The 26,819-nt window shown below is 48.4% G+C and overlaps 1 protein-coding gene across 7 annotated transcripts in view; it reads left to right on the top strand.

The window, feature by feature from the left end:
- Positions 1-26,819, top strand: part of Abca3 (ATP binding cassette subfamily A member 3) — a 58,758-nt gene that overhangs the window by 20,975 nt on the left and 10,964 nt on the right. For all 7 annotated transcript variants that reach the window (XM_057773650.1, XM_057773656.1, XM_057773653.1 and 4 more), the window contains 17 exons: positions 1,362-1,478; positions 1,714-1,834; positions 2,877-3,050; positions 6,914-7,095; positions 9,793-9,936; positions 10,361-10,490; positions 11,239-11,393; positions 11,643-11,798; positions 11,973-12,183; positions 13,251-13,401; positions 17,257-17,355; positions 20,678-20,864; positions 22,118-22,421; positions 23,325-23,598; positions 25,328-25,532; positions 25,876-26,095; positions 26,359-26,517. In XM_057773650.1, coding sequence (XP_057629633.1) covers positions 1,362-1,478; positions 1,714-1,834; positions 2,877-3,050; positions 6,914-7,095; positions 9,793-9,936; positions 10,361-10,490; positions 11,239-11,393; positions 11,643-11,798; positions 11,973-12,183; positions 13,251-13,401; positions 17,257-17,355; positions 20,678-20,864; positions 22,118-22,421; positions 23,325-23,598; positions 25,328-25,532; positions 25,876-26,095; positions 26,359-26,517 — 2,989 coding nt within the window. The remainder of the gene's footprint in view (positions 1-1,361; positions 1,479-1,713; positions 1,835-2,876; positions 3,051-6,913; positions 7,096-9,792; positions 9,937-10,360; positions 10,491-11,238; positions 11,394-11,642; positions 11,799-11,972; positions 12,184-13,250; positions 13,402-17,256; positions 17,356-20,677; positions 20,865-22,117; positions 22,422-23,324; positions 23,599-25,327; positions 25,533-25,875; positions 26,096-26,358; positions 26,518-26,819) is intronic.

Here is a 26,819-nt window from a genome sequence, read left to right on the forward strand (position 1 = left end):
TCTCTGGCTGTCCTGGAACTCACTCTGTAGACCAGACAGGCCTCGAGCTCACAGATCCACCTGCCTCTGCCTCCTGAATGCTGGGATTAAAAGTGTGTATCACATCTCTTTTTCTTTCCTTTCCTTTTCTTTTAATTGTTACATTATCTTTATAACTTTTTATTTCAAAAAAGTTCTTTTCATATATTTTGATAATATTTTCCCCCTTACCTGACCTCTCCAAGGCCCTCCTGGTGTTTTTGTTTTGTTCTGTTTGGTTTTGCTTCTGTTGTCAGTGTTGAGATGGAGCTCAGGATCTCAAGAATGCAAGCACCCTACCACTGAGCAACACTGCCAGCCAAGAGCTGAATTTTCACTTTACTCCGCCTCTGTGCAGCTTTAGATTCCCAGAACCCATAGGCAGCATTGATCAGTGGAGGAGCTGCTCCCGACGGCTTGATAAACAGGCCAGAATGAAAGACCTGGTCAGAGCTGCTGTAGGTCACCTAACCCTATTCTTCCACAGAGACAGGATGCACCTTTCCCTAAAAGGGTTTTGGGGTTCTCCTTCAAAGTGGGAAGGCAAATGAGCAGATGCCTAGGTCTTTTAATGTGTGTCCTTGGCCACAAACTGGTCAAGGCTCACACTGTCAGTGTGGTCAGTGGCCTACAGAGTCTGCCAACCTTAGGAGGGGACCAGACTGGGTGACTCTGGATCTTAATGCCAGCTGACACTCCTGGCTTCTCAGAATCAGCTCAAGTAATATGAAGACGTGGGAGTGTCCCTTGGGAGTGTGGGGTGCCCCACGGCATACAGGACATCCCTGCAGACTTGGGAGTGTGGGGTGCTCCACGACATACAAGGCATCCCTGAGGGACGCAGAGAATTCACCAGCTTAACATCTGTTGGGTACCTGTGTCACGCCTGAATGAGGCACAAGCAGAGAAGGGGGTTTCTCGGCATGACAGAACTTAGTGGGCCCAATGGTCTTAGCTCTCATGACGCAGAACAGACCAGGCCACATTACGTGGTGGGCTAGGGAGTGGGGCAGACCATCGTGACTTAGGAAAGGGCAATTAATGCTGATTTGACTGTCGGGTAGCCTCCCGGATGGGTGGTGTGTAACACTGATGAAATGCAGAAAAGAGCTAGATTCTCACCGCAGGGATAAGAACTGTTGGACAGGCACTAGCATGACAGACCACGTATGCTGGGTAATTCCTGCCTATGCGTACAGCACAGGTGTGCTGGTCTGCCCCCTCCTCTGTAGATGGCACTGTGTTTTTATAAGCAGACTGGCACACATGGGACTGTGGGGAAAAGCTGCTAGCGTGCAGACAGGATAATAACCTGACTCTGTGATGCCGTCTCCCGTTCACAGGAGTACATGCGCATGATGGGGCTCAGCAGCTGGCTGCACTGGAGTGCGTGGTTCCTCATGTTCTTCCTGTTCTTCCTCATCATGGTCTCTTTCATGACCCTGCTGTTCTGTGTCAAAGTAAGTGTGGTTTCTGTGAGGACTTTGGCAAGAAGAAGGGAGGGTGCAGAGATCCCAGCACTTAGGCCGTAGAACATTCATGGCCACTGACCCCAGGGGAAAAGAAGCAGGGCTTCCCACTGGCTGAGACAAGACTCCCTTCCCATCCAGCAGTGTCCCTGAGACCCGGAAATTTAGGCCCCTCCTTGTTCATTTCTGCCTTCCCTGCCTCACCCTGCCACTCTGGCTTCTACAGGTAAAGAAGGACATAGCAGTCCTTTCGAACAGCGACCCCTCCCTGGTGCTGGTCTTCCTGCTGTGCTTTGCAACCTCCTCCATCTCCTTCAGCTTCATGGTCAGTACCTTCTTCAGTAAAGGTGAGTCCTGTTGTTCCCCTTAGTCCAGAGGACTGGAGTCATGCAGGTCTATGGAAACAAGGGGGTTTATGCATGGTCACAGGGTCAAAGGGATGTATTTTGATGACCCCAAGGCTGAGTTTGAGAGGAAGGCAGAAAGGAATACAATAAAGGCCATAGCAGAACCTCCTAGAATCCCCCAGGAAGGAGCCAGATGATGGGTAGAGGGCAGAGAGCATGCGCCAGAGAGGAGTGGCAGGATGTTACAGGGAAAAGGAAGTTGACAGAAGGCAAGTCTGACTGTGTGGACTGCTGAGATACTAGCAATAAAAGCTTTGCCTGCCTGTAACCTCAAGTCGTTTCTGCTCTCTGAATTTTAGGTTCAACTTCTTGTCATTTTGTGCTTATGTGTTCTTCCTTGTTGACTTCTGTTGGACAGAAAAAGTTTACAATAGTTTTGGGCTGTCTGATGGCTTGTAATATACAAACTACATTTCTCCTAGTAATTATTCTTAATTTTAAGCTTAAATGCTTTTAAATTTTTCTGAAAAATGAGTATGTCTCAGGTCAGTGCATACCACACTGTGAATTCCCAAGCTCCCTATTAAGTCATTTTATTGTTTTTAAAAAAACATATGCAAGGGGCTGGAGAGATGGCTCAGTGGTTAAGAGCACTGACTGCTCTTCCAGAGGTCCTGAGTTCAATTTCCAGCAACCACATGGTGGCTCACAGCGATCTATAATGAGACCTGGCGCCCCCTTCTGGCTTGCGGGCACACATGGAAGGAATGCTGTACACATAATAAATAAATAAATATTTTAAAAAAATATGCAAAATAGTAGCTTGGTTACTATTTTACATTCAAGCTGTTGCCAGCGTGTTTTATGTGTACACATTTCTGTGTATGTACTGCTGCAGGTGGGTAAAGATCTGCATGAGGGGCTAATACTGCAGAAGACACTGTAGTCCCCGTGCTGGGTTTGGGTGGGGTGGGGTCTGACCACTGTTGCTCACGCAAGTGTCTTGGCAAGTTCATGGCACCCATCCTCCTTCTCCCCACAGCCAACATAGCAGCTGCCGTGGGTGGCTTCCTGTACTACTTCACCTTCATCCCCTACTTTTTCGTGGCTCCTCGGTACAACTGGATGACCCTGAGCCAAAAGCTCTTATCCTGTCTCCTATCTAATGTTGCCATGGCAATGGGAGCCCAGCTCATAGGAAAATTTGAAGCCAAAGGTAAGTCTTGTCCTCAAAAGTTGTCAAGTCATGCCTTGCTGATTCTTGCAGCTTTGTAAAAAGCGTCTTGCCAAAAGTGTTTCTAACAGTTAGACTCACATCAGGTGGAAAGCAAACTGATTGGAGCACCTGCGCTAGGGTGTTTAGCTTGACCCTAAACTCAGATAAGGCCACTAGGAGCCAAACACAACACAAGAGGTGTCGGTCACCCCACCTGCTCTGGCCAGTGACTAGATTTTACCAATTAGCTTGATTCTCTTCCTCCTTCTGTATTTGAAAGTTTTCTAAGTGTATTTTTTTTTCCGAGACAGAGTTTCACTGTAGTTTTAGAGCCTGTCCTGGAGCTAGCTCTTGTAGACCAGGCTAGCCTCAAATTCACAGAAATCCGCCTGCCTCTGCCTCCCAAGTGCTGAGATTAAAGGCGTGCACCACCACTGCCCGGCCTTCTAAGTGTATTTTTATTTTCAACTCTGTGTGTGTGTGTAAGGGGTGTGCACATGTGAGTGAAGGTCTCACAGATTTAGAAGAAAGTATCAGGTCCCCTGGAACTGGAGTTACAAGGGTTGTGAATCGCCTGATGTGGGTGCAGGAATCCAACTCCAGTCCTCTGCGAGAGCAGCGAATACTCTTAATCCGTCTCACCATTCCCTTTAGAAACTTTTTTACTACTTTTTTTATTGTGAACATGTGTGCACACAGGAGCATCCATGTGCCCCAGAGCATGTGTGGTGGTCAGCAGACAGCTGTTGGGAGTCATTCTCTCCCTTCACTGCATGAGGCCCTTCTGGTCAGATGTGTTCTCACAGCTCTGGAGGCTGGGAGGTCTGGAGATGGGACACCTGTTTCCAAGACGGTATCATGGATGTAGTTTCTCAGAGCAGGAGACCGAAAGGGAAAACCATTCCTTACGACCTTTTTATGATAGCTTTGGTCCTTTTGCTGTTTGTTTTGTTTTGTGTTGTGTTGTGTTGTGTTGGAGGGGTGCTTTTGTTTGTTCATTTTTGGTTTTTCATAACAGGGCTTTTCTTTAATCCCAGCACTCAGGAGGCAGAGGCAGGGGGACTCACAGAGGTGAGTTTGAGGTCAGCCTGGTCTACAGATTGAGTTCCAGGACAGCCAATGCTGTTTCACAGAGAAATCCTGTCTCAAAAAACAAAAACAACAACAAAGACTGGTTTTCCCTGTGTAGTCCTGGCTGTCCTGGAATTCTCTTTATAGACCAGGCTGGCCTCAAATTCACAGAGATTCGCATGCCTCTGCCTCCTGAGTGCTGGGATTAAAGGTGTGTGCCACTACAGCCCAGCCGCTTTGGTTCGTTTATGAGGGCTGTCTCTCACACTGTTAACTGGGAACAGATGAATATAAGGCCATGTATTCAAACCATACCACTGAACAAGGTAATCCTAGCACTAAGAAAGTCACAGCAGGATTGTTGTAAATTTGAGGCCACCCAGGAAACATAGTGAGTTCCATACATGGGCTAGAGTGAAACTCTGTCTTATAAAACAAAACAAGCAAACAAACATGAACAAAACAACTACCTTTTATGAGGGTCTGGGTTGTTGCCTAGCACTGAATAAAGCCAGACAAGGTGGTGCTTTATGTCTGTAATCCCAGCACCAAGGAGGTGGGGGCAGGGAGTTCAAGAGGTCAAAACAGAACACCTGTGTTTCTATCATTAGTAGCCTATTGATAGAGTGTAGACGTCGTAAAATAGCAGAAACTTCCAAGGCCTCTAGTACTTTTTAAAAAATATTTATTTATTTATTTATTTATTATGTATACAGTATTTTATCTACATGTATCCCTGCAGGCCAGAAAAGGGCACTAGACCTTATTCAGATGGTTGTGAGCCACCATGTGGTTGGTGGGAATTGAACTCAGGACCTTTGGAAGAGTAGGCAATGTTCTTAATCACTGAGCCATGTCTCCAGCCCCCTCTAGTACTTTTTAAAAGGCCTTTTACAGAATCGGGCAGTGGTGGCGCACACCTTTAATCCCAGCACTCGGGAGGCAGAGGTAGGTGGATCTCTGTGAGTTCGAGGCCAACCTGGTCTACAAGAGCTAGTTCCAGGACAGGCTCCAAAGCTACAGAGAAACCCTGTCTCGAAAAACAAAAACAAAAAAGGAAAAAATGGTAGAAGAAATGGCTCATTATTTAAGAGCACCTACTGATCTTTCAGAGGATCGGGGGGGTTCACTCCCAGCCCACATCAGGCAGCTCACAACTGTCTAACTCCAGGTACAGGCGATCTGACTCCTCTGACCTCCTCTGGCACCTGAACTCACACATATACCCACATGCAGCCACAAACATCTACCTACACATAATTTAAAAATAATAAAAGCATGGGGCTAGAGAGATGGCTCAGAGATTAAGAGCCCTGGTTGCTCTTCCAGAGGTCCTGAGTTCAATTCCCAGCAACCACATGGTAGTTCATAACCATCTATAATGAGATAAGGTATCCTGGCATGCATGCAGGTAGAACACCGTATACATAATAAATAAATAAAATCTTTTTAAAAAAATAATAAAAATAAATCATTTCCATAGAAGAATCTCAATGTATGACACCTTTTTTCAAAGTTGTGTAGTGACTTTTCTCTTTTTAATTAATTAATTAACGTATTTATTTTACATCCTGACTACAGTTTCCCCTCCCTCCTCTCCTTCCAGTACTTCCCCACCACCTCCCCTCTGCTGCCTCCCATCCACTTCTCCTCCTCAAATTCTATTCAGAAAAGGTCAGGCCTCTCATAATACCAACAAAACAGTAAGACTAAAAATCTCCCCTTGTATTAAGGCTGGGCAAGGCAATCCAGTAGGAGGAAAAAGGTCCCAAAAGCCAGTAAAAGAGTCAGAGACAGCCCCTGTTCCCTCTGTTAAGAGTCCCACAAGAACCAAGCTACACAACTGTCACATTATGCATGTGACTTTCCTTAAAACAGACAACTCTAGCTGTTTGAGGGTACATATTCACCAAGGCTGTGGAGCAAACATTTCATTCAGGGTCCTCTGGCCAACGGAAGACTGTTAGATGCTTAGGTCCGGGCTTTCAGGGCTATGACACTGATGTGCCTTGTAGCTCCTCACCAATGAGCTTTGTAGAGCTTCATAATAGTCCTAAGTTTGCTCGGTTTTATTGGTTCACGCTGACCAGATCTCATGTGTGCATGCATTTGTGTACCTAAGTATATACATATGCATATATGTATGTGTATATAAACATGTAACCAATAAAGTGCAAAGTTTATGAGCTTTTAAAAATTTAGAAGATTGGTGGCACACGCCTTTAATCCCAGCATTTGGGAAGCAGAGTTAGGCAAATCTCTGAGTTCAAGGCCAGCCTGGTCTGCAGAGTGAGTTCCAGGACAGTCAGGGATACACAGAGAAACCCTGTCTTGAAAATCTAAAAAAATAAAAATAAATTTAAAAAACTAAAGATGTTATTAGAGAGAGTTGCCTGCATTTGCTTCTGTGCGCTCTATACATGCATTACCTGCAGAGGCCAGAAGAGGGAGCTGGATACCCTGGAACTGGAATTACAGAGGGTTGTTAGTCACCAAAATGGTGCTAGGCATCAAACCCAGATCCTCTGGAAGAAGTACCGTTGCTCTTCAGTTCTGAGCCAAAAGTTCATGAGCTTTTGATAGTATTCCAATTTACTAATTTTTAAAACTTACTGCTGTCTTCAAGACTTGAAGGAAGTTGTCTAGGAGTGGGATGTAGCTCAGCTGGTTGTGTCTACCTAGGATTCAGTCCCTAACTCAGCATAAGCTGAGTGTGGTGATACACACTTGTAATACCAGCACGTGGGAGGTGTAGCCAAGACGGTTATGGACTACTCCTGGTGCATCCTTAGGCACTGGCATCCAGTGGCGTGACCTCCTGAACCCTGTCAACGTGGATGACGATTTCTGCTTTGGACAAGTGCTGGGGATGCTGCTGCTAGACTCGGTGCTCTACGGCCTGGTGACCTGGTACGTGGAGGCTGTCTTCCCAGGCCAGTTTGGCGTGCCCCAGCCCTGGTACTTCTTCCTTATGGTGAGTGCTGATGCCCTGTTCTTCAAGCAGGTCACTTCTTTGGGGGACAGAGGTGTCCCCAGCACTCACACGGGACCCCTTCCAGTTCCAGTGCATGACACCTGTGTAGGGCTGGCTTAGGGAACTCTGACCTGTGCGTTTCTTTCTGTCCCGAGGGCCCTTATAATTTGTTCATAGGATAAAGACAGACTTTATCCCCAGGGTCTGAGATGCAGGCACACGAACACTGATGCACACAGCCGCTGGTGCCCCCAAACGCACTTCCTTGTTCATGAAAAATCTTTTAATTTTTAGAAATAATGTCAAGGTTTAAGCCCGGGACCTCACCTATAAACACTGAGGTCTGTCTGCAGCATTAAAAACAAATAACTTACTGTTCTGCCTACAAAACAATGAAGCTTTTTTTGTGGGGATGGGAACCACACTTTTGAAATAGATAGCCCTTCCCACTACTAGAAAGGAGCACTGTTGATGCCTGGTTGTGCCTTTGTAATGCTTTTCTCATTGACAAACACCTAATAAAAGCATCTTAAGGAAAGATGGGTTTATTCTGGGTACAGTTTGGGGCAGGGAAGATACATTCTGTTGAGGGGCTGGAGAGATGGCTCCGCGATTAAGAGCACTGCCTGCTCTTCCAAAGGTCCTGAGTTCAACATTGCCAGGGCATAAATTTCGTTCATTTTCAGGGAAGACATGGCAGCAGGAACACAATGTCACATAGCGTCTCTATTCAGGAAGTAGACATCCTGAATGCTGGTGCTCCGTTCATTTTCTCCTTTCCCTTCAGTCATGAATGAACGATGAAACCTATGTATAATGTGAGTCTTCCCACTCGCTCACAGACACGCCCAGAAGGTTGTCTCCTGTGTGATTCTAGACACTGTTGGCTTGACAGTACTAGTCTTCATAGCCTTTGCACATTTGTCCTGTGTACTTCCTGCCTGACTCTTTTTTTTTATGTTTTCTTTTTTTTTAAATATTTATTTATTATGTATACAATATTCTGTCTGTGTGTATGCCTGATGGCCAGAAGAGGGCACCAGACCCCGTAACAGATGGTTGTGAGCCACCATGTGGTTGCTGGGAATTGAACTCAGAACCTTTGGAAGAGCAGGCGATGCTCTTAACCTCTGAGCCATCTCTCCAGCGCCCCCTGCCTGACTCTTGCAGACAATTTGCTTGATAAAAGTGAACCATATTATAAACCAGACCTAAAATGTGCTTTTTATTATAACAGTGTTTTGTTATTTTGAATGCATATGCCTGAGCATCTATTTATAGTTCTTAGACTTTTATTTAGCCGTATTTATAAGTTTATTGTTAGTTTGGAAGCGTATTTCTACTTAAATATATAGCGTTTTTAATGAGTGAACTTCATTTGTAGTGGTGACACAGCATCCCCAGGCCAGGGTTCACCATCATCCACTAGCAACTTCCAATTGATAGTTAGGTCCAGTTCTTTTTGATTTTTTTTTTTTTTTTGATTCAGTAAGTATTTGTCAAGTGTCGGCTATTGTATTCCATCAAATGCAGGGTGACGCCTGTTGTTAGAGAAGACAGACATTATTACTCTTTTTTTTTCTTTTTTTTTTTTTTTTAGTGTTTTTCAAGACAGAGTTTCTCTGTAACTTTGGAGTCTGTCTAGAACTCGCTCTGTAGACCAGGCTGGCCTGGAACTCACTGAGATTCACCTGCCTCTGCCTCTGCCTCTGCCTCTGCCTCTGCCTCTGCCTCTGCCTCTGCCTCTCTGCCTCTCTGCCTCTCTGCCTCTCTGCCTCTCTGCCTCTCTGCCTCTCTGCCTCTCTGCCTCTGCCTCTGCCTCTGCCTCTGCCTCTGCCTCTGCCTCTGCCTCTGCCTCTGCCTCTGCCTCTGCCTCTGCCTCTGCCTCTGCCTCTGCCTCTGCCTCTGCCTCTGCCTCTGCCTCTGCCTCTGCCTCTGCCTCTGCCTCTGCCTCTGCCTCTGCCTCTGCCTCTGCCTCTCTGCCTCTGCCTCTCTGCCTCTGCCTCTGCCTCTGCCTCTGCCTCTGCCTCTGCCTCTGCCTCTGCCTCTGCCTCTGCCTCTGCCTCTGGAGTGCTGGTATTAAAGGCATGCACCACCACCACCCGGCCATAGCTATGGAGGGAAAATGCCATTGAATTATGGGCTTTTGTTATGTGAAATCCATTCTGACGTCACAGTCACTTTCCATACGAGATGTGTCTGGTACCAGTACCATGTGCCCATCAGAACTGAGGACAGAACTAACAGATCCTCAGCAGACATCACATCCTCTAGTCTCCCACTCCCCCTCCTCCATCCACAGGGAGCTTGTCACTGCTGAACAGAGAGGGCAGAGATACAACCCCGTTCTTCTTAGGCTCTGATAGTGCTCTGGACAGGGCTGCTCAGTGATGTCTCTTCAGAACAATGACAAATTCCCTTTTCTTTGTTAAATCTGAATTTCACAGCAGTCCACTCTTGTGCCCATTTACGAGATTAGGAAGGCAAGAAATAGAGCTTTCCCAGGTATAGTCAAATCAGAAAACATGCAGGGACTCAGTATAAAGATGGTGTTGTTTCCTCAGCCATACACCCTGTGAAGGTGCAGTGACGTCACGTTGTTGCACGTCTTTAGTGTGTCATTGGTAGTTACTTTGTTGCTCACAAATAAAATGAACTGACACTAATGACTATGATACCCACGTGCCTGCATCCCAGCCCTCCTACTGGTGCGGAAACCCAAGGACTGTCGTAGGGAAAGAAGAAGAAGACAGTGACCCCGAAAAGGCTCTCAGAACTGAGTACTTTGAAGCCGAGCCAGAGGACCTGGTAGCTGGGATCAAAATCAAGCATCTGTCTAAGGTGAGGCCTTGAAGGCAAACCAGTCAGCTAGAGGTGCTCTCTCCAGGCCTGGCTCCCTCCAGCTATCCTGAACACCTGAAAGAGGAGGATGGGATCCCCACAGTTGCTCTTGACCCACTCTCCAGGGTACAGACCATCCCTCCACATTTGGCCCCAGGTTGGCTAGCGTTGTGGTGTTGTGGCATTGTGACCACCTAGTCCTGGGTGTTCCTTGCACTAACTACTCAGTACAGGCTACACTGGATGCACAGTAACAAGAAGAAAGTCATGTAGGGACTAACAGAGGCATGTAGCCTCGCCCCACAATTCTGTTCTGGGTGTTGGTTCATGGTGCCTGCTTTAGTGTCCTGAGATACTAGGCCTAAAGGGAAAGGAAGACCCTGAGAGCCACAGGAAGTCAGGCAGCTCTCTGCCTTACCTACAGGTGTTCCAAGTGGGTAATAAGGACAAGATGGGCATCAGAGACCTGAACCTGAACCTGTATGAAGGACAGATAACAGTCCTACTGGGCCACAACGGTGCTGGCAAGACCACAACCATGTCCATGCTAACAGGTGAGAGGTAGCTCCATGTCCATCTGTGATAGGCAGGCCCCTCCCCTCTGGCTACTTCCCATCAGCCATGGATTTGTTTTCTCAAATCACTTTCATTCATACCCAGTAAAGTTTTAGGCCCATGACCCAGAGGAACGTACGGGAACCTTTAAATGGTTCCCACCCTGATCTCAGCCTGTCTATGAATGCCCAAACCTGGTGGGGTCAGTAAAGACAAGAATGGCTAATTCTCCAGCCACACAGGACTGTAGAGAGCTGTGCATCCGTGTGGAGTGATTGTCTGGCATTCATTGGGCCCTACGTTCAGTGCCAGTACCCATGGGAAAGAGTAAGGGATACGAGGAGGAAAGGAGGGGACTCTTCATTCCCTGTATGCTTCACCCATGTGGAACTATTCCTCATCTTCCTGAAGCACTGAGGTGCTTGTCAGTAGCACACACCTTGACGTTGAGAGCGGGGCTTGTGATAGTGCTGGAGCCAGTATCTGCACTGTGCGCATGAGAGTGAGTTTCTTGTTTATGACAGAGTGATGTGCCCTGCAACAGAGCTTGAGGTCCCATCCTTCGTCTCCTACTGCTCTGCCGGACAGAGCCTAATGTAGCCGAGTGCAGGGGTCCAGTACTGTCTTCTGGATACGGTCCTCAGTAAAATGGGGGCAGTTGAGTTAGCTGAGTCAGGAGGTCATTGTACCTTGCACAAGTGAACAAGATTTTCATGATGAACTTGGGGGTCTTTGATTTGGCTGCAGGTCTCTTTCCCCCTACCAGTGGACATGCATATATTCATGGGTATGAAATTTCCCAAGACATGGCTCAAATCCGAAAGAGTTTGGGCCTGTGTCCCCAGCACGATGTCCTGTTTGACAACCTGACAGTTGCAGAACACCTCTACTTCTATGCACAGGTGAGTTAGGGTGACAGAAATGTGTGGGTAGGGACTGTTCTACCAAGGATTCTGCAGCTGTCCCAGTATTCCATTAGCCTCTCAGCAGTCTGTTCTGAGGAGCTAGTCCATGAAAGCAAGGCTGATCCTAGGGAGATGAGCAGAGACCATTCGTGCCAAGGGAAGATATCTCTTAGGCCAGAGAACCTGCTAGAGGGTTTGGCACCTGTTATCGCCACCTGACTCATATTTCTCCTCCCCGCCTTTCAGTTGAAAGGCCTCTCTCTCCAGAAGTGTCCTGAAGAAGTCAAGCAGATGTTGCACATCCTCAGTCTGGAGGACAAGCGGGACTTGCGGTCCAAATTCCTGAGTGGGGGGATGAAGCGCAAGCTCTCCATTGGCATCGCCCTCGTAGCCGGTTCCAAGGTATAGAGCAGGGGGTCTGGCCTCTTGATGCAGCCAAGTCAGGCTCCTACACAAGGGGTGGTGAGGACATCTTACTAACCCCCAAGTCAAGCTGCAGAAGGCCACACAGCACAGCCATCCTGAGCCTGAGACATGGCTCTGTCACTGTCACAAGGTTTCACCTCTGCCCTCCAGGTATTGATGTTAGATGAGCCCACCTCGGGCATGGATGCAGTGTCCAGGAGGGCCATCTGGGACCTTCTTCAGCAGCAGAAGAGTGACCGCACCATCCTGCTGACCACTCACTTCATGGACGAAGCTGACCTGCTGGGGGACCGCATCGCCATCTTGGCCAAGGGGGAGCTACAGTGCTGTGGGTCATCACTGTTCCTCAAGCAGAAATACGGTGAGTAGCGGGCAGCAGGAGTCGAGGTCAGCTTCCATCTAATGATAGGGCCAGTGCCACTACCCCCTGCGAAGGGTCCCCATAGTGGCTGGGCAAGGCCATCTTCGAGCTTTCTCTTCTCTTGTCCATCCAGTGGGGATAGTAGGGCAGAGTACTTGAGTGGTAGGGCTCTTGTTTAATCCACAGCAGGACTGCCCAGGGCAGGAATCCATGGGAGTAGACGTGGGTGCTTTCCTTCATGCTGCTCGCACTAAGAGCAGTGTTCATTGCACAGCCCAGTCCAGCAGGCTGAGTCACGAGCCAGCCCCCTGCTGTGTGGAATGTGTGGCTTTCTGTTGTCACCTCCTGGTCTAACGGTACCTGTCTCCTCCCCTCATACAAGAGTACTTCTCCCCACAAAACGCCCCAGCGTTCTCACCTCACCTCTCCTGTGCCAAGCACCCACCCCTTAGATGTCCCCAGTCTATGCAAGGCTAGAGAGGGGCCCTGTCATCCTGAGTGGCCATGTGCCTAGTGAAGATACTGAGGTATCTTTACCAAGAGTGTCTTCTGTCCATCTTTACTAGGGCCTCGAGAGTTTTGCTTGTTCCTTCTTGCCTGTTTGCCCAATTAGCCATGCCATTGATTGTCCTGGGTCCAACACCCTTGTCTCTGAAGGGAACAAGAAAGGGCCATTTCCTGAAAAGCATTATTGACAAGAAGCCAGACAGAGCTCAACGTGTGCAGTATAGCCCCACAGTTCCTGCTGTGTCTCCTCCTTGCAGCTATGATCTGCATGAATCCTACTAGACAGATGCACCGCATGCTTAGATTATTGCTGGAGGTTTTATCCTCAGGAAGGCTCTGGCTCCCAGTAGGTGCACCTAGCTGTGTTCAGTGACCCAGCTTCCCTAGCACTTTTCCCCACATAGGTTGTGGGAGGTGACACTATATGGAAGAGCCCAAGATGACCCTGTCCTGGTCCAGTTGTACCCAGTGTGCAGATGTCTGATTTGAGCCACAGGGATGTGGCTTGTCAGAAGCAGTGGGGCCACCAAAGGGCCTGACACTTGGTCCGTATGTTCCAGGAGCTGGCTACCACATGACACTGGTGAAGGAGCCACACTGCAATCCCGAAGGTATCTCTCAGCTAGTACTCCACCATGTCCCCAATGCCATGCTGGAGAGCCATGCTGGGGCCGAGCTGTCCTTTATTCTTCCCAAGGAAAGCACACACAGGTACGTGTCCCAGAGAGTGCACAGATACAGACCCAGGAAGGTCCCATGGCTGGGAGGGCTCTGTGCCCTCTCTGTTATGACTGCTTGAGTATCTCTCATCCTCTGGCCCAGGAATGGGAGTTCTGAAGCATTCACTGGTCTGGTATTTCTTTTGTTGTTGTTGTTGTTTGATTGGTTGGTTGGTTGATTGGTTTTTTTCTGAGACAAAGTTTCTCTGTAGCTTTGGAACCTGTCCAGGAACTCACTCTGTGGACCAGACTGGCCTCGAACTCACAGTGATTCCCCGTGTCTGCCTCCCAAGTGCTAAGATTAAAGGCATGCACCACCACTGCCTGGCTTCACTAAATACTTTCTTATTTCAAGAGGGAAGAACCAGGGTACAGTCACAATCAAATCAAAGCAAAATCAAATTTCACCTGTGTAAATAAGGCAGCGTCCAATGTCTGAGATCCACTCAAGGCCTCCTCAAAAGGACTTGGGCCTCTTCTCTGGCTCTACCCTCTGCAGCACACACAGATTGTCTCCTAGTGACAGGCTGGCTCCACGCCACTATTGCTGCTGACCTGGGTGTTCATCCCATGGTCCTCACTGCAACTGGACTGTACTTTCACCAGCAGCTTCTCCTGGGCTCTCTTCAAGAATTCCCAGCCCTGAGGCTAGAGAGATGGCTCAGCGGTTAAGAGCATTGCCTGCTCTTCCAAAGGTCCTGAGTTCAATTCCCGGCAACCACATGGTGGCTCACAACCATCTGTAATGATGTCTGGCGCCCTCTTCTGGCCTGCAGACATATACACAGACAGAATATTGTGTATGTAATAAATAAATAAATAAATATTTAAAAAAAAAAGAATTCCCAGCCCTGCCACACAGTGCCAAGCCTCAGCTGCTCTCTACGACCCCTAATACCTTCAGTACCAGCTGAGAAACACTTGCACATGACTTATTGACTGTCAGCGTATGGTACAGCCGTGGCCACCCCTGGACCACAGCTTCTGTGTGCTGACCCTCAGGAAACACTTCCCTGAAGATTTCCCTCAGTGATGCTGCTCTCTTAATCACCGCTAATTTCTCAGCTCCAGCTGACCAGCATCGATTATCCCAACAAAGAAAAGGTTTCACGTTAGTGGTTCTGGTATCTTACTGACCACTGCTAATTCTTCATTCCAGTGACCAGAACCACAGATTCTTAACTCTGAGTCTTTAAGTGACTCAGACTTCCCTCTGGAATGTCACAAGACAAACACCTTTCATCTGTATTTCTCCCAACACATATAATGTGAACTCAATGGCTTTTCTAGCCCAAAGCTCCAGAGTCCTTTCCACGATCCTCTGAAAAGCACATGGTCAGGTCTCTCTCATCAGTACCCCACAATCCTTGCACCAATGTCTGTCCCACTTAGGGTTACTCTTGCTGTGGTGAAAGGGCCAAAAGCAGGTTGGGGAGGAAAGGGTTTATTTGGCTTACACTTCCACACGGCTGTTCATCACTGAAGGAAGTCAGGACAGGAACACAAACAGTAGGATCCTGGAGGCAGGATCTGATGCAGAGGTCATGGAGAGGTGCTGCTTACTGGCTTGCTCATCATGGCTTGCTCAGCCTGCTTTCTTATAGAACCCAGGACCACCAGCTGGGGTGACCCCACCCACAGTGTGGGCCCTGTCACATCAATAACTAATTAAGGACATGACTTAAGTCTGTAGCCTGACCGTGTGGAGGCATTCTCTCAGTTGAGGTCCCCTCCTCCTCTCAGATGTCTACAGCTTGTGTGAAGTTGTCTTAAGACTAGCTAGCACAGCAGGAATGCATATGTAAGGTTTTGAAGACTTTTCTAATGCTCATTTTTTGTAACGGGCTCAAACCCAGGGCCTCATGCACGCTAAACAACTGCTCTACCACTAAGTTACACTCCACAGCCCATGAAATGTGGGCTTAATTTTTATTTTTATATTGTGTGTGGATAATTTACCTGTATGTATGTCTAAGCATTACATGTCCTCAGTGCCTACAAAGGTCAGAAGAGGGTGCTGGGAACTGAGCCGAGGCCCTCTGCAAAAGCAATAATTGCTCCTCTGAGCCATCTCTCCAGTCCAGTAGTGCAGTTTTATAGTAACATGATGATCTATAACTCAAGTGTACCATAGTTTAAAAACTCCACTATTCATTTCACATTTTCAAAACTTTTTTAATAAATATTTTCTTTTTTTCCCGAGACAAGGTTTCTCTGTAGTTTTAGTGCCTGTCCTGGAATTAGCTCTTGTAGACCAGGCGGACCTCAAACTCACAGAGATCCGCCTGCCTCTGCCTTCTGAGTGCTGGGATCAGAGGTGTGCACCACCACACCCAGCTGAAAGTGTGTACCTCTCTCATGGTTGCTTTGAGTAAGGTTTTTCGTTTGTTTTCCAGTATTTATTGAATGGGTTGGGAAGCTCACAAATACTTGATCATCACCTCTCTCCATTCTGCCAGCCTGGGTCAGAATGGTAGGGGTGTTGCCTCTGGGTAATATCTTTAACTCTATTATGGATCACTTTTAGATCTTCATATCTATCTGGGTTTGGGCCCCAGAACCATCATATCAACCATTTTGTTGCCACTTTCATATACATGGTTTATGTGTGTGTTTGATTTTGTGGGGGTTTTTTTTTATAGAAATTGTATGTTTTGTACATTACATCTGTTCTGCTGTGATTCTTCCAGTGTTATTCTTTTTTTTTTTTAAAATCTGGTATACATTGATTGATTTTTTTTTTTTTTTTTTTTTTTTTGGTTTTTCAAGACAGGGTTTCTGTGTGGTTTTGGAGCCTGTCCTGGAACTAGCTCTTGTAGACCAGGCTGGTCTCGAACTCACAGAGATCCGCCTGCCTCTGCCTCCCGAGTGCTGGGATTAAAGGCGTGCGCCACCACCGCCCGGCTATTGATTGATGTTTTGCCTGCATGTATGTCTGTGTGAGGGTGTTGGATCCCCTGGAACTTGAGTTACAGACAGTGGTGAGCTGCCATGTGGGTGCTGGGAATTGAACCCAGGTCCTCTGGAAGAGCAGCCAGTGCTCTTAAGCAGTGAGCCATCTCTCCAGCCCCCTTCAGTGTTATTCTTAAAGCCCTCCAGTCAAGTAATAGTCATCAGAAGGGTTCGGTCTGTCTGTCTGTTTTTCAGGTTGTTTTGTGGTTCCTTTGTGGTCTCAGAGCCCAAGTCCATGTGCTCAGAAGGGAAAAATGTGTAGGATGACATAATAAATCTCTATCTCCTCTAATTTTTCCATGAACCTAAAACTTCTCTAAGAAAAGTAAGAACTTGACTGAGAACTCAAGAACAATGGCACTGGGTTTTGATCCTACTGCACGTACTGGCTTTGTGGGAGCCTAGGCAGTTTGGATGCTCACCTTAATAGACTTGGATGGAGGTGGGGGGTCCTTGGACTTCCCACAGGGCAGGGAACCCTGATTGCTCTTCAGGCTGACGAGGGAGGGGGACTTTGTTGGGGGAGGGGGAGGGAAATGGGAGGCGGTGGCGGGGAGGAGGCAGAAATCTTAAAAAAATAAATAAATAAATAAAGATTTCAAGATGAAGGTATAAGGCAAGAACTTTCTGATAGGGTTCTAGTACTTCAATAAATAATAGCAAAAATTGAAAAAAAAAAAGAAAAGAAAAGTAAGAACTCTGTCAGCTTGGCTGTCTCTCGACAGCACTTGCACAACACTGGGAGGCTGCAGGTTCAGCCGCCAAATATGTGTTTAACTCGTCTTTAAAGAAGGAAAAATAGCATTGCAAGAGACAGTTCTACCCTATCTTTTTGGCATTGTATACAGAGGCGATTACTTAGAAAGTGTCTGCAAAAGCCTTATCACTTTTTCAGGTTTGAAAGTCTGTTTGCTAAACTTGAGAAGAAGCAGAAGGAATTGGGCATCGCCAGCTTCGGAGCCTCTGTCACCACCATGGAGGAAGTCTTCCTTCGGTCAGTAAGTGTGGGCTTCCATCTGTCCCAGACCCTCACTGGGGATGATTTTCTTTAAGGGTTCTGCCCTAGGCCACTGTCGAAGGTGGAGAGCGAGCAGGGCCGGGCAGGTGCTCCGAGGCAGAGTTCAGCTGTCTCACAGAAACCTGTACACTCACGTAGCCATGGCCTCAGTGTGAGGAGTGTGATTGGCCTGTCTCCCCACACACAGGTCAGCCCAGCATGGGTCACCCCACAGGATTTGTGCTTCTATACTAAAGGTTGTAGGTTAGCTCTCAGATCCTTAGAGTACCAGACCATTCCCATATTTCTTGGGAGTGTCTTAAATGCTTCTCTGGCTGGTATAGTGCTTATAGCTGGAAGTAAAATATTTTTTTTGTGAAATAATTTTTTTTTCTTGAGGAAACCATGGTCAGAGGAGGCAGCCTAAGTTATAAGATCTTGTGCTGTATGCTTAAAGGCATCTACCTCAGGGACTGTGGAGACCAACAGGAAAGGCCAGCATTGCTGCAGGGAAACCAGTGAGTACAGCCAGGCACAGGAAGAGTTTGTGCTCCTTGAAAGAGAACAGCCAGGGGAGAGAAGAAGGGAAAATCAGCAGCTTTTGGTGTGTCTTAGTTGAATAAAAGAGCCACCTGCCAATCTGCTGCCAACTGTCCCTGAGGGCACAATTCCAGGTGACTCTCAGAAATCGGGTAAGCCTCTGCATCTCTGTGTTTCCTGGGCTTTAGTGCCTGTCTAGTCCCCGGTCCACTTGGCCACCCCATCCAGCTTCTGACCTTGTCATTTTTCCTCAGCTCTAGGCCAGTGGTTTATCTGAGTAACTCATCTCAGGAGAAAAATGCCTTGGGTCTCTGCCAGCCTGCCCAGGACCCTGTTAGCAGTAAGGATGGGCAGCGCTGCAGACACTCAGATGGTGGGTGGCCTGTTCTTAATTCACCACCGCCCGGCTTGGTGGCTCTATCTTAAATCTGTGATTTGACTCTGAAAAATAAATGGGTCTGGGGCCAGGGATGACTCAGCACAAGCCTGTCAGCCTGAGTTTGGTCCCTGAGACCCATCTAACAATGGAAGAGGAAAAAAACTCCCCAGGGAAGTCCTGACTTCCACACATACATGCATGTAACACACACACACACACACACACACACACACACATTTTTTAAAAGGCCAGACATGGTGGTGCACACCTTTATTCCTAGCACTCAGGAAACAGAGGCAAGTGGATCTCTGTGAATTTAAGGTCAGCCTGGTCTACAGAATGAGTTCCAGGACAGCCAGGGCTACATAGTAATATCTTGTATCAAAATTTAAAATAAAATAAAATAAATGGGCTTGGGAAAATCAGTGAAGGAGGGCCTAGGCAGGGGCTAGCAGAGCAAGGCCTGAAGAAAGCTTCAGAGAACAAAGCCAGGCAGAAACGAGCTTGCTTGGGGTAGACCAGAAAGCCCCTCAGCCGCTCAGTGGCTCACTTGTTCCTGATCAAGGACTGCTTGTAGGGTTGGGTTAGGCTGGGTTTTTGCAGGGCTGAGAATCCTACCAGGGACATGCTAGGCTACTGCTGTGTACTCAGCTACATCCCTGGCACTCTGTTTTTAAATGGCAGCTTTACTAAAATGATTTATATAACATTTAAAAGTCACCTTTTTGATATGGTTTTTATGTGCTCACAGTTTCTCAGTCTTCACTGTACTAAATTTAAGGTGTTTTAGACATTCTCTGCCCCACTCCTCAAAACCCACATATTAGCACTCCCTGTCCTTCTTGCCATCAATTGCAGCCATAGACCTGCTTTCTGTCATTAAAGTTTTGCCTGTCGTGAACGTTTGATGTAAATTTGATCTTACAGTGTATGGTATTTTGTCTCATCTTCAACTTAGCACACTTCCATTGAGGTCCATCCAGGCTGTAGCATGTGTCTGAAGAGCGTTGTTCCTTGTCGTGACTGAGCAGCCTTCATTTTGTTTATTCATTTCAGTTGAAGGACATGTGTGCTCTTTCTCTTTTTCCTTTTACCGGTCATGTTTCTGTGGACATTTTGTATACAAGTTTCTGTGTGGTTACATGCATTTATTCCTCTTGGATAAATGCCTGGAATGGATTATACAGCCATTTTGTGGCTCCATTAGGGACACACAGCGGTCACTTAAAGGTTTTTGTCAGAAGCACTAAAACAGAAAAGAATGTCGTTGGCTTCCTGGTCTTTTTGTTCGTCTGTTCGCATTCACTCATTTTTTTTACTCATTAGTTTGTCCTGTCATTTCTCTGCTTAGTGACTAGATAGGGGCTGTAGGCAGGGAGTGCCCATTCGCTTCACAGGCACTCAGACCCAAATAATCACACAGAAACTGTATTAATTACAGCACTGTTTGGCCAATGACTTAGGCGTATTTTTAGTTAACTCTTACATCTGAATTAACCCAGTTCTATTAATCTGTGTATCGCCACAAGGCTGTGGTTTACCAGGTAAGGTTCTGGCTGGCATCTTTCTCCTTTGGCAGCTACACGACTTCTTTCCACCTACTTTCTCTCTATATCTCTGTTCGGATTTCCCACCTGGCTTTACTCTACTAAGCCACTGGTCAAAACAGCTTCTTTAATAAACAATGATAATAAAACATATTCATAGCATACCGAGGAGAATCCCTTATCAAGGGACAGCATGGGCACTACCACACAAATGCCAGAAGAGAAAAAGAACCAGAGAGGGCCCTGCCTCCAAGAACTTTCCAGTGTGTGGGGAGACTGTCTACAGCTCATATCCCTAACTGGAGCCCAAAGAGAATGTGCCTGTGAACCATGTGACAGCCTGGAGCAGGCTGCAGTGTAGCCCCAAGTACCTGCTGCAGGACTTGCAACCCCATCGCCTGCCTCCCTCTACAGTGTCTATCCCTGCCATGCCCCCTGAAGCACAGTTGTCTGCCTCCCAGCTTAGCTTTGGCCGACAGTGTCCCTGAACTTTGTCTTCTTGGGACCCAGCACAGGTTGTGTGATGAGCTGCCTTCATACATGGTGAAGCCACGTTGCTGTACATCCCTTCTCTACCCCCTAAACACCCTGGTCACAAATGCTGGGCAGTTCCCTTTGCAGTGGAACCCCAGCTGGTTGTCTCTTTCCCATGGGCATTACATCTGGCTACACAGGGATGATGTTCTGGAGATACGTGTTGGTGGGTGGGTGAGCAAGTGAGCACACAAACTGATGACGTTGCTCTGCTTCAGAGCCTTTATAAAAAGTCCTCTTCCTGTATCTGTTGCTGGGTAGAATAGCTTCATCCCCTACCAACGAGCTGAGTTATGACTGGTGACTGTATCTGGTGCAGGGTTGGTAAGCTGGTAGACACTAGCATGGACATTCAAGCCATCCAGCTTCCTGCGCTGCAGTACCAGCATGAGAGGCGGGCAAGTGACTGGGCTTTGGATAGTAACTTGTGTGGAGTGATGGACCCAACGAACGGCATTGGAGCCCTCATAGAGGAAGAAGAAGCCATGCTCAAGCTCAACACAGGGGTGAGCACCTGGAGCTGGGACCACACAAGACCAGCTCGGGAAGGTTATCATTCTCTGAACTCCTCGTCTTAGGGGAAGCAGGGGGCAGTCCACAAGGCAGGGGTGCTCCACATGGCAGGGGGCCATCCACATCACATGGCAGGGGGCTGTCCACACCACATGGCAGGGGTGCTCCACACGGCAGGGGCCCATCCACACCACACGGCAGGGGTGCTCCACATGGCAGGGGGCCATCCACACAGCAGGAGTTCCAGTAGAAAATTGAGGGCAGATTAGTAGGTCGACAGGGAGAGAAAACATTCAAATGGCTTTTTTATATTTTGTGAGAAAAGAGCTCACTCTGTTGTCCAAGTTGACAGGCCAGGGCTGGCCTCAAGCTGTGATCTTCCTGGCTCTGCTTCCAAAGGCTGGGGTTACAGATGTGCTCTGCCATTCCGGCTGAATGTCTTGATGATCTAGCTTGGGCACTCACAGAAAACTGTGTTTGCTTTTAACATTGAAATTGCCCTGTTGGGGAAGCCTGCCTTATGCCAGGCTCTGTGCTACCTGCCTTGATAGTCATCTAATGAGGTCAGAGTGCAGCAGGGAGGACTCTGCACCCATTTTAGAGTCAGAATAGTCTAATCCAAGCCTGGTGGTGGTGGCGCTCACCTTTAATCCCAGCACTCCCAGAGGCAGGTGGATCTCTGTGAGTTCAAGGCCAGCTTAGTCTACAAGAGGTAGTTCCAGGACAACTATCACCTAGGACTGTTGCACAGAGAAACCCTGTCTCAAAACAACAACAATAAAAACCAGAATGGTCTAACCCAAATTCAAATAGCCCAGCATGTGCAAAGCCTGGGCCTGGGAGCTTGATCCCTAGGTCCTGAGACCTGCACTTAGGAGGTCAAGAAGGAAAGATGTAGCGCAGGGGAGTCCAGGGAGGCAGTGAGGGGAGTTGTCTGTCTGCTGTGTATAAACTAGACCAAAGTCTTCTCTGTGGTGAAAGGCAGGGAGCCCCAGCCAGACCCTCAGTACTCTGAGAAAAGTATCTGCCAAGCTTCTGTGGCTGCAGTGAGACCTTACAAACCCATGTGCCCTCTCAGTTTTTGAGCTCCACCCATGGCCCCGCATCACCACAAATTGTTCTTGGTGTAGCTGCCTGGGGCAGTGTCACCCAGAGTTCCACAGAGTGGTGCTGCTTGGGTTAGCACTTGGCCTGCGGCCAGCCCCCATGTACAGCCAAGTCATCTGCCTCCTCTCTTCCTCCGCAGCTTGCCCTCCACTGCCAGCAGTTCTGGGCCATGTTCCTGAAGAAGGCTGCATACAGCTGGCGGGAATGGAAGATGGTAGCGGCTCAGGTCCTGGTCCCCCTGACCTGCATCACCCTGGCCCTCCTGGCTATCAACTACACCTCAGAGATCCTCGATGACCCTCTCCTGAAACTGGGCCTGGATGAGTATGGCAGAACAGTTGTGCCCTTCTCAGCCTCCAGCAGCTCTCAGCTGCACCAGCAGTTGTCTGAGCATCTAAAAGACATGCTGCAGGCTGAGGGCCAGGAGCACCGTGAAGTGCTGGGTAAGGAGTAGCCGGGGTGTGGGGTCCGGTGGTGCTGACAGCGTCGGTACTGTCTCTAGGGTGGGTCGTCCTTCACTGTCCTTTGCCTTCATAACAGCAGCTTCCCTGGGATGGCCCACCTCTATCACGACAGTCAAACTTGCCTTTGAGCATCACCAGATGTCCCATAGGCCAGAGCTCATGCTCCTAAATCAGGGGAAATATCCCTGGGATACCAGAGGCACAGGCACAGTTAGGACTTGGACACACCCAGTCTTCGGAACCTTTTATAAATAAAATACAGGGTCTGGTGAAATGGCTCAGCAGTTAAGAGCACTGGCTGCTCTTCCAAAGGACATAGGTTCAATTCCCAGCACCCACGTGGGAGTTCACACCTGTCTAACTCCAGTTCCAGGGGATCTAACACCCACACCCAGATATACATGCAGCAAAACAAAATGAGACATCCAGTGATCTCTGTATAACTCATCTTTGTGTGTAGTTTAGGCTGCTGATAGTACATCGTCATGAGATGTGGTACTTTCATCCAGCACCTTGGAATTTAAAACCGCCTTGAGTCTCTGGTAGCTCTAGATCAGGATTGCCCCAGGCTTAGAACTGCCATGTTCTGGTTAAATGGAGTGTCCTGGCAGGTTTTTTCCTTTTATTGCTCCCTCCCACATTGTGACCAGCAACCCTGAGGTTCTGTGGACTGATTGATGACAAAATGACAGTTTCTTCTTGGTAATATCAGCAGTTGAGAAGCTGTCAGCACCATGGTGGGCACTGCTGGCCCAGTGGAGGTCCCAGGAGAACCCAGTGTTCCATCTCACCTGTGCCTGTACTGAATCCCCGAGAGTCACTGGGATGATGGTGGTGCTCCTATTTGTCCCACCTGGTACCTGACACTGCATTATTCCACAGGTGACCTGGAGGAGTTCCTGGTTTTCAGGGCCTCAGTGGAAGGGGGTGGCTTTAATGAGCGGTGCCTGGTAGCAGCATCCTTCAAAGATGTAGGAGAGCAGACAGTGGTCACTGCCTTGTTCAACAACCAGGCATACCACTCCCCAGCCACTGCCCTGGCCATTGTGGACAATCTTCTGTTCAAGCTGCTGTGTGGCCCTCGGGCCTCCATTGAGATCTCCAACTATCCCCAGCCTCGGAGCACCCTGCAAGTTGCCAAGGACCAGTTCAATGAGTACGTGTACAGCTTACACACCCACTCAGGTGTCCCGCACCAGGACCACCATTGGGACAGTGTCAGAAATAAGGCTTTGTGTATCGCAGAATGACGATGTATTTACCTTAGATGTTGCTGCTTCTTGGCAAGGTCACTTCAGCTGCTCAGCAAATCAGATTCCAAACACCCGTCCCACAGGGTCTGTGGTTGGAGGATCCAGTGGGCATTTTTGCCTTCTCTTCCTGGCAGGGTCCTTGGTAGTAGAGCAGGGACTGTGCTTAGAGCTTTAGAAAGGCAATTGCACCCATTAGACTACATCTAGAAGGCCCAAAGAGCAGGCTAAGGGGCACAGAATCTTAGAAGATACCAGTTGTTCATGAACATGTCACCCACAGCATGCAATATGCAGTCAGCCACTTGTTTGTGTACCAGAGGTGGCCCCTTCACCTCAGTGTCATTTTGTTAAATTGTCCCCAAAACAGTCCTGAACTCTCCAATAGTCACTCATCCCTCTAGATGGAAGTTTCTGTCCTGCCCAGGCCTATAGCCGTTCAGTCCCAAAGAAACATACAGAGGCTAGTATTGATTGTAAACTATTTGGCCTGTTGCTCAGGCTTGTTATTAACTAGCTCTTACAACTTAAATAATCCATAATTCTTACCTATGTTTAGCCAATTGGTTTAGTATCTTTTCTCAGTGAGGCATTCTCTGGCTTGTGACTGCATCTCTGACTTTCCTCTTCCCAGGATTCTCCTAGTCTAGTCACCCCACTTATACTTCCTGACTGGCTACTGGCCAGTCAGCGTTTTATTAAACCAATACGAGTGACAAATCTTTACAGAATACAAGAGCATCATCCCACAGCACATGACCTATCAGCATGGTGTTTCTAGGGTTTGTCCGTGTTCAGGTCTTACCGCTCCTCCTTCCCCTGCCTTCCCTTGGTTTTCCTTGCCAAACACTTTTTGGGTTGGGGGGGGGGTTGTTTTGCTTTTCAAAGACTGGGTTTCGCTATGTGTTGTCCCTGACTGTCCTGGAACTCACTCTGTAGACCAGGCTGACCTTGAATTCATAGAGACCTACCTGCCTCTGCCTCCCAAATGCTGGGATTAAAGGCTAGTCCCTGGCTGGTTTTTGTTTTTTTGAGACAGGGTGTCACTGTGTAGTTCTGCTGTCTTGAAGCTCATTATTTAAACCAGGCTGGCCTCAAACTCACAGAGATCCACTGGTTCTGCCTCCACAGTACTGGGATTAAAAGTGTGTGCCACCATACCCAGCTTAATCCTGCTCTTTATCCCAGTACCATTTATTGAGATGATCTGAAGATTTTTAACCCTGAAGTAAAGCTTTCAGAGCCCAGTTCTAGAAGGTGTTGCTGTTGACTCGCTATAGGACACAGAATGTAATAGGAAGGGGGATTTGTTTACCATAGGGACCCAGGAACTTAGCAGCGAGATCTAGCTAGAGGTGATCAGAGAGCAGGGCAGGAGCTCCCAGCAGTCACAGTGACAAACAGAAAGGCAAGTGTCCCTGAGTGCACAGAGACAGTGGTTTAGAAACTCACAGAGAAGCCTAGGGGAGAACTCTGTCCTTGTTCATTCGGGACACCAGGAGGAGCCGTCCTCAGGGAGTGGGTTCTTCCTTATCCCCCTTGAGTGGTTTGGCTACTGTCCATGGATTTGGATGGTAATGACCAAGGGCTCAATCTTTCCCACTACCCAGACGCACTGTGCTCTGCCCTCCCCAGGGGCCGGAAGGGATTTGACATCGCCCTCAATTTGCTCATCGCCATGGCATTTCTGGCCAGCACGTTTTCTGTCCTGGCAGTCAGTGAGAGGGCTGTCCAGGCCAAGCACATTCAGTTTGTGAGCGGTGTCCGTGTGGCTACTTTCTGGCTTTCCGCTCTGCTGTGGGACCTCATCTCCTTCCTCATTCCCAGTCTACTACTTCTGGTGAGTGCTGGGTGTGCCGGTCCCTGCCCTGCACACCCAAGGAACACACCTGGGGTCCCCTTGCAAAACCAGGACCAGCAGAGAAGCCCATGTAGCAGCTGAATTCTGATCAAGAGGACAGTTGGAAACACCAAGTGTTTTCTTCCCTGCCCTTTGATAGGCAGGGACTGGGCTAGCTGTCCTGGTTCTAGCTCAGGTAACCAGGAAACAAACTGCTTCTTAGAGAGGTCCCAGGGTGGCGCCATTAGGTCTGGCATAGCGCTGAGTGCTCCCAGCGTTCCCTTTCCCTGGCGCTGGTTCCCGCTGGCCTGTGCACTGACCGCCCTCATCTGTGCTGCCCCAGGTGGTGTTCCGAGCCTTCGATGTGCAAGCCTTCACGAGGGATGGCCACCTGGCGGATTTGCTGCTGCTGCTGCTGCTGTACGGCTGGGCCATCATCCCCCTCATGTACCTCATGAGCTTCTTCTTCTCGGCTGCGTCCACGGCTTATACCAGGCTGACCATATTCAACATCCTGTCCGGCATTGCCCCCTTCATCATAGTCACTGTCATGCGCATCCCAGGTGGGAGACTGGGCACCACCCTAGACCACTGGCCGCCCACTTAACTGTTTTGTACAAGAGACCCCGTTTGCCAGTCACACTAGTGGGAGGGTGTCTGGAACATTCTCCCAGGGGCCACACAAGCAGGAACCACTTTCTGGGCTAAATCCTATCTGCCAATGCCTGATACAGGGATACCTGAGACCTGACCTTCCTTCCCTGGATCTGTCCTCAGGCAGATGTGTTGTGTCTGCCACCACTAACTTGTCTGTACCTCTTCACAGCTGTAAAATTAGAAGAACTTTCCAGAACCTTGGATCATGTGTTCTTGGTGCTGCCAAACCACTGCCTAGGCATGGCGGTCAGCAGCTTCTATGAGAACTATGAGACTCAGCGGTACTGCACGTCCTCACGGTTCGCTGCCCGCTACTGCAAGAAGTACAGTGAGTGTCCAGGTGGACCCTGCTTCCACTCTCACCCGTGGCTGCCAGAGTTTCTCCAGGCCTTGCCCAGCGAAGGGGCTTACACCAGCCCTTTTTCTGCTCCCTATAACAGTATCAGAGGCTGAGCAAGTTATAGATTGAAGAGTTCTTACTGTCCTGCAAGGACAAAGGCCCACTTCTGGCAGTGGTCATCTTGCTCACAGAATCCCAAAGATGCACAAGGCTTCATGTGACCCAAGATGAGTTGACGCTTGTGTGTTCTCTGGCCTCTTAGAAAGCCATCAGGGTTCAGTTATGCGGCT

Source organism: Chionomys nivalis, chromosome 7 (assembly GCF_950005125.1).
Source record: "Chionomys nivalis chromosome 7, mChiNiv1.1, whole genome shotgun sequence".
Lineage (NCBI taxonomy): Eukaryota > Metazoa > Chordata > Mammalia > Rodentia > Cricetidae > Chionomys > Chionomys nivalis.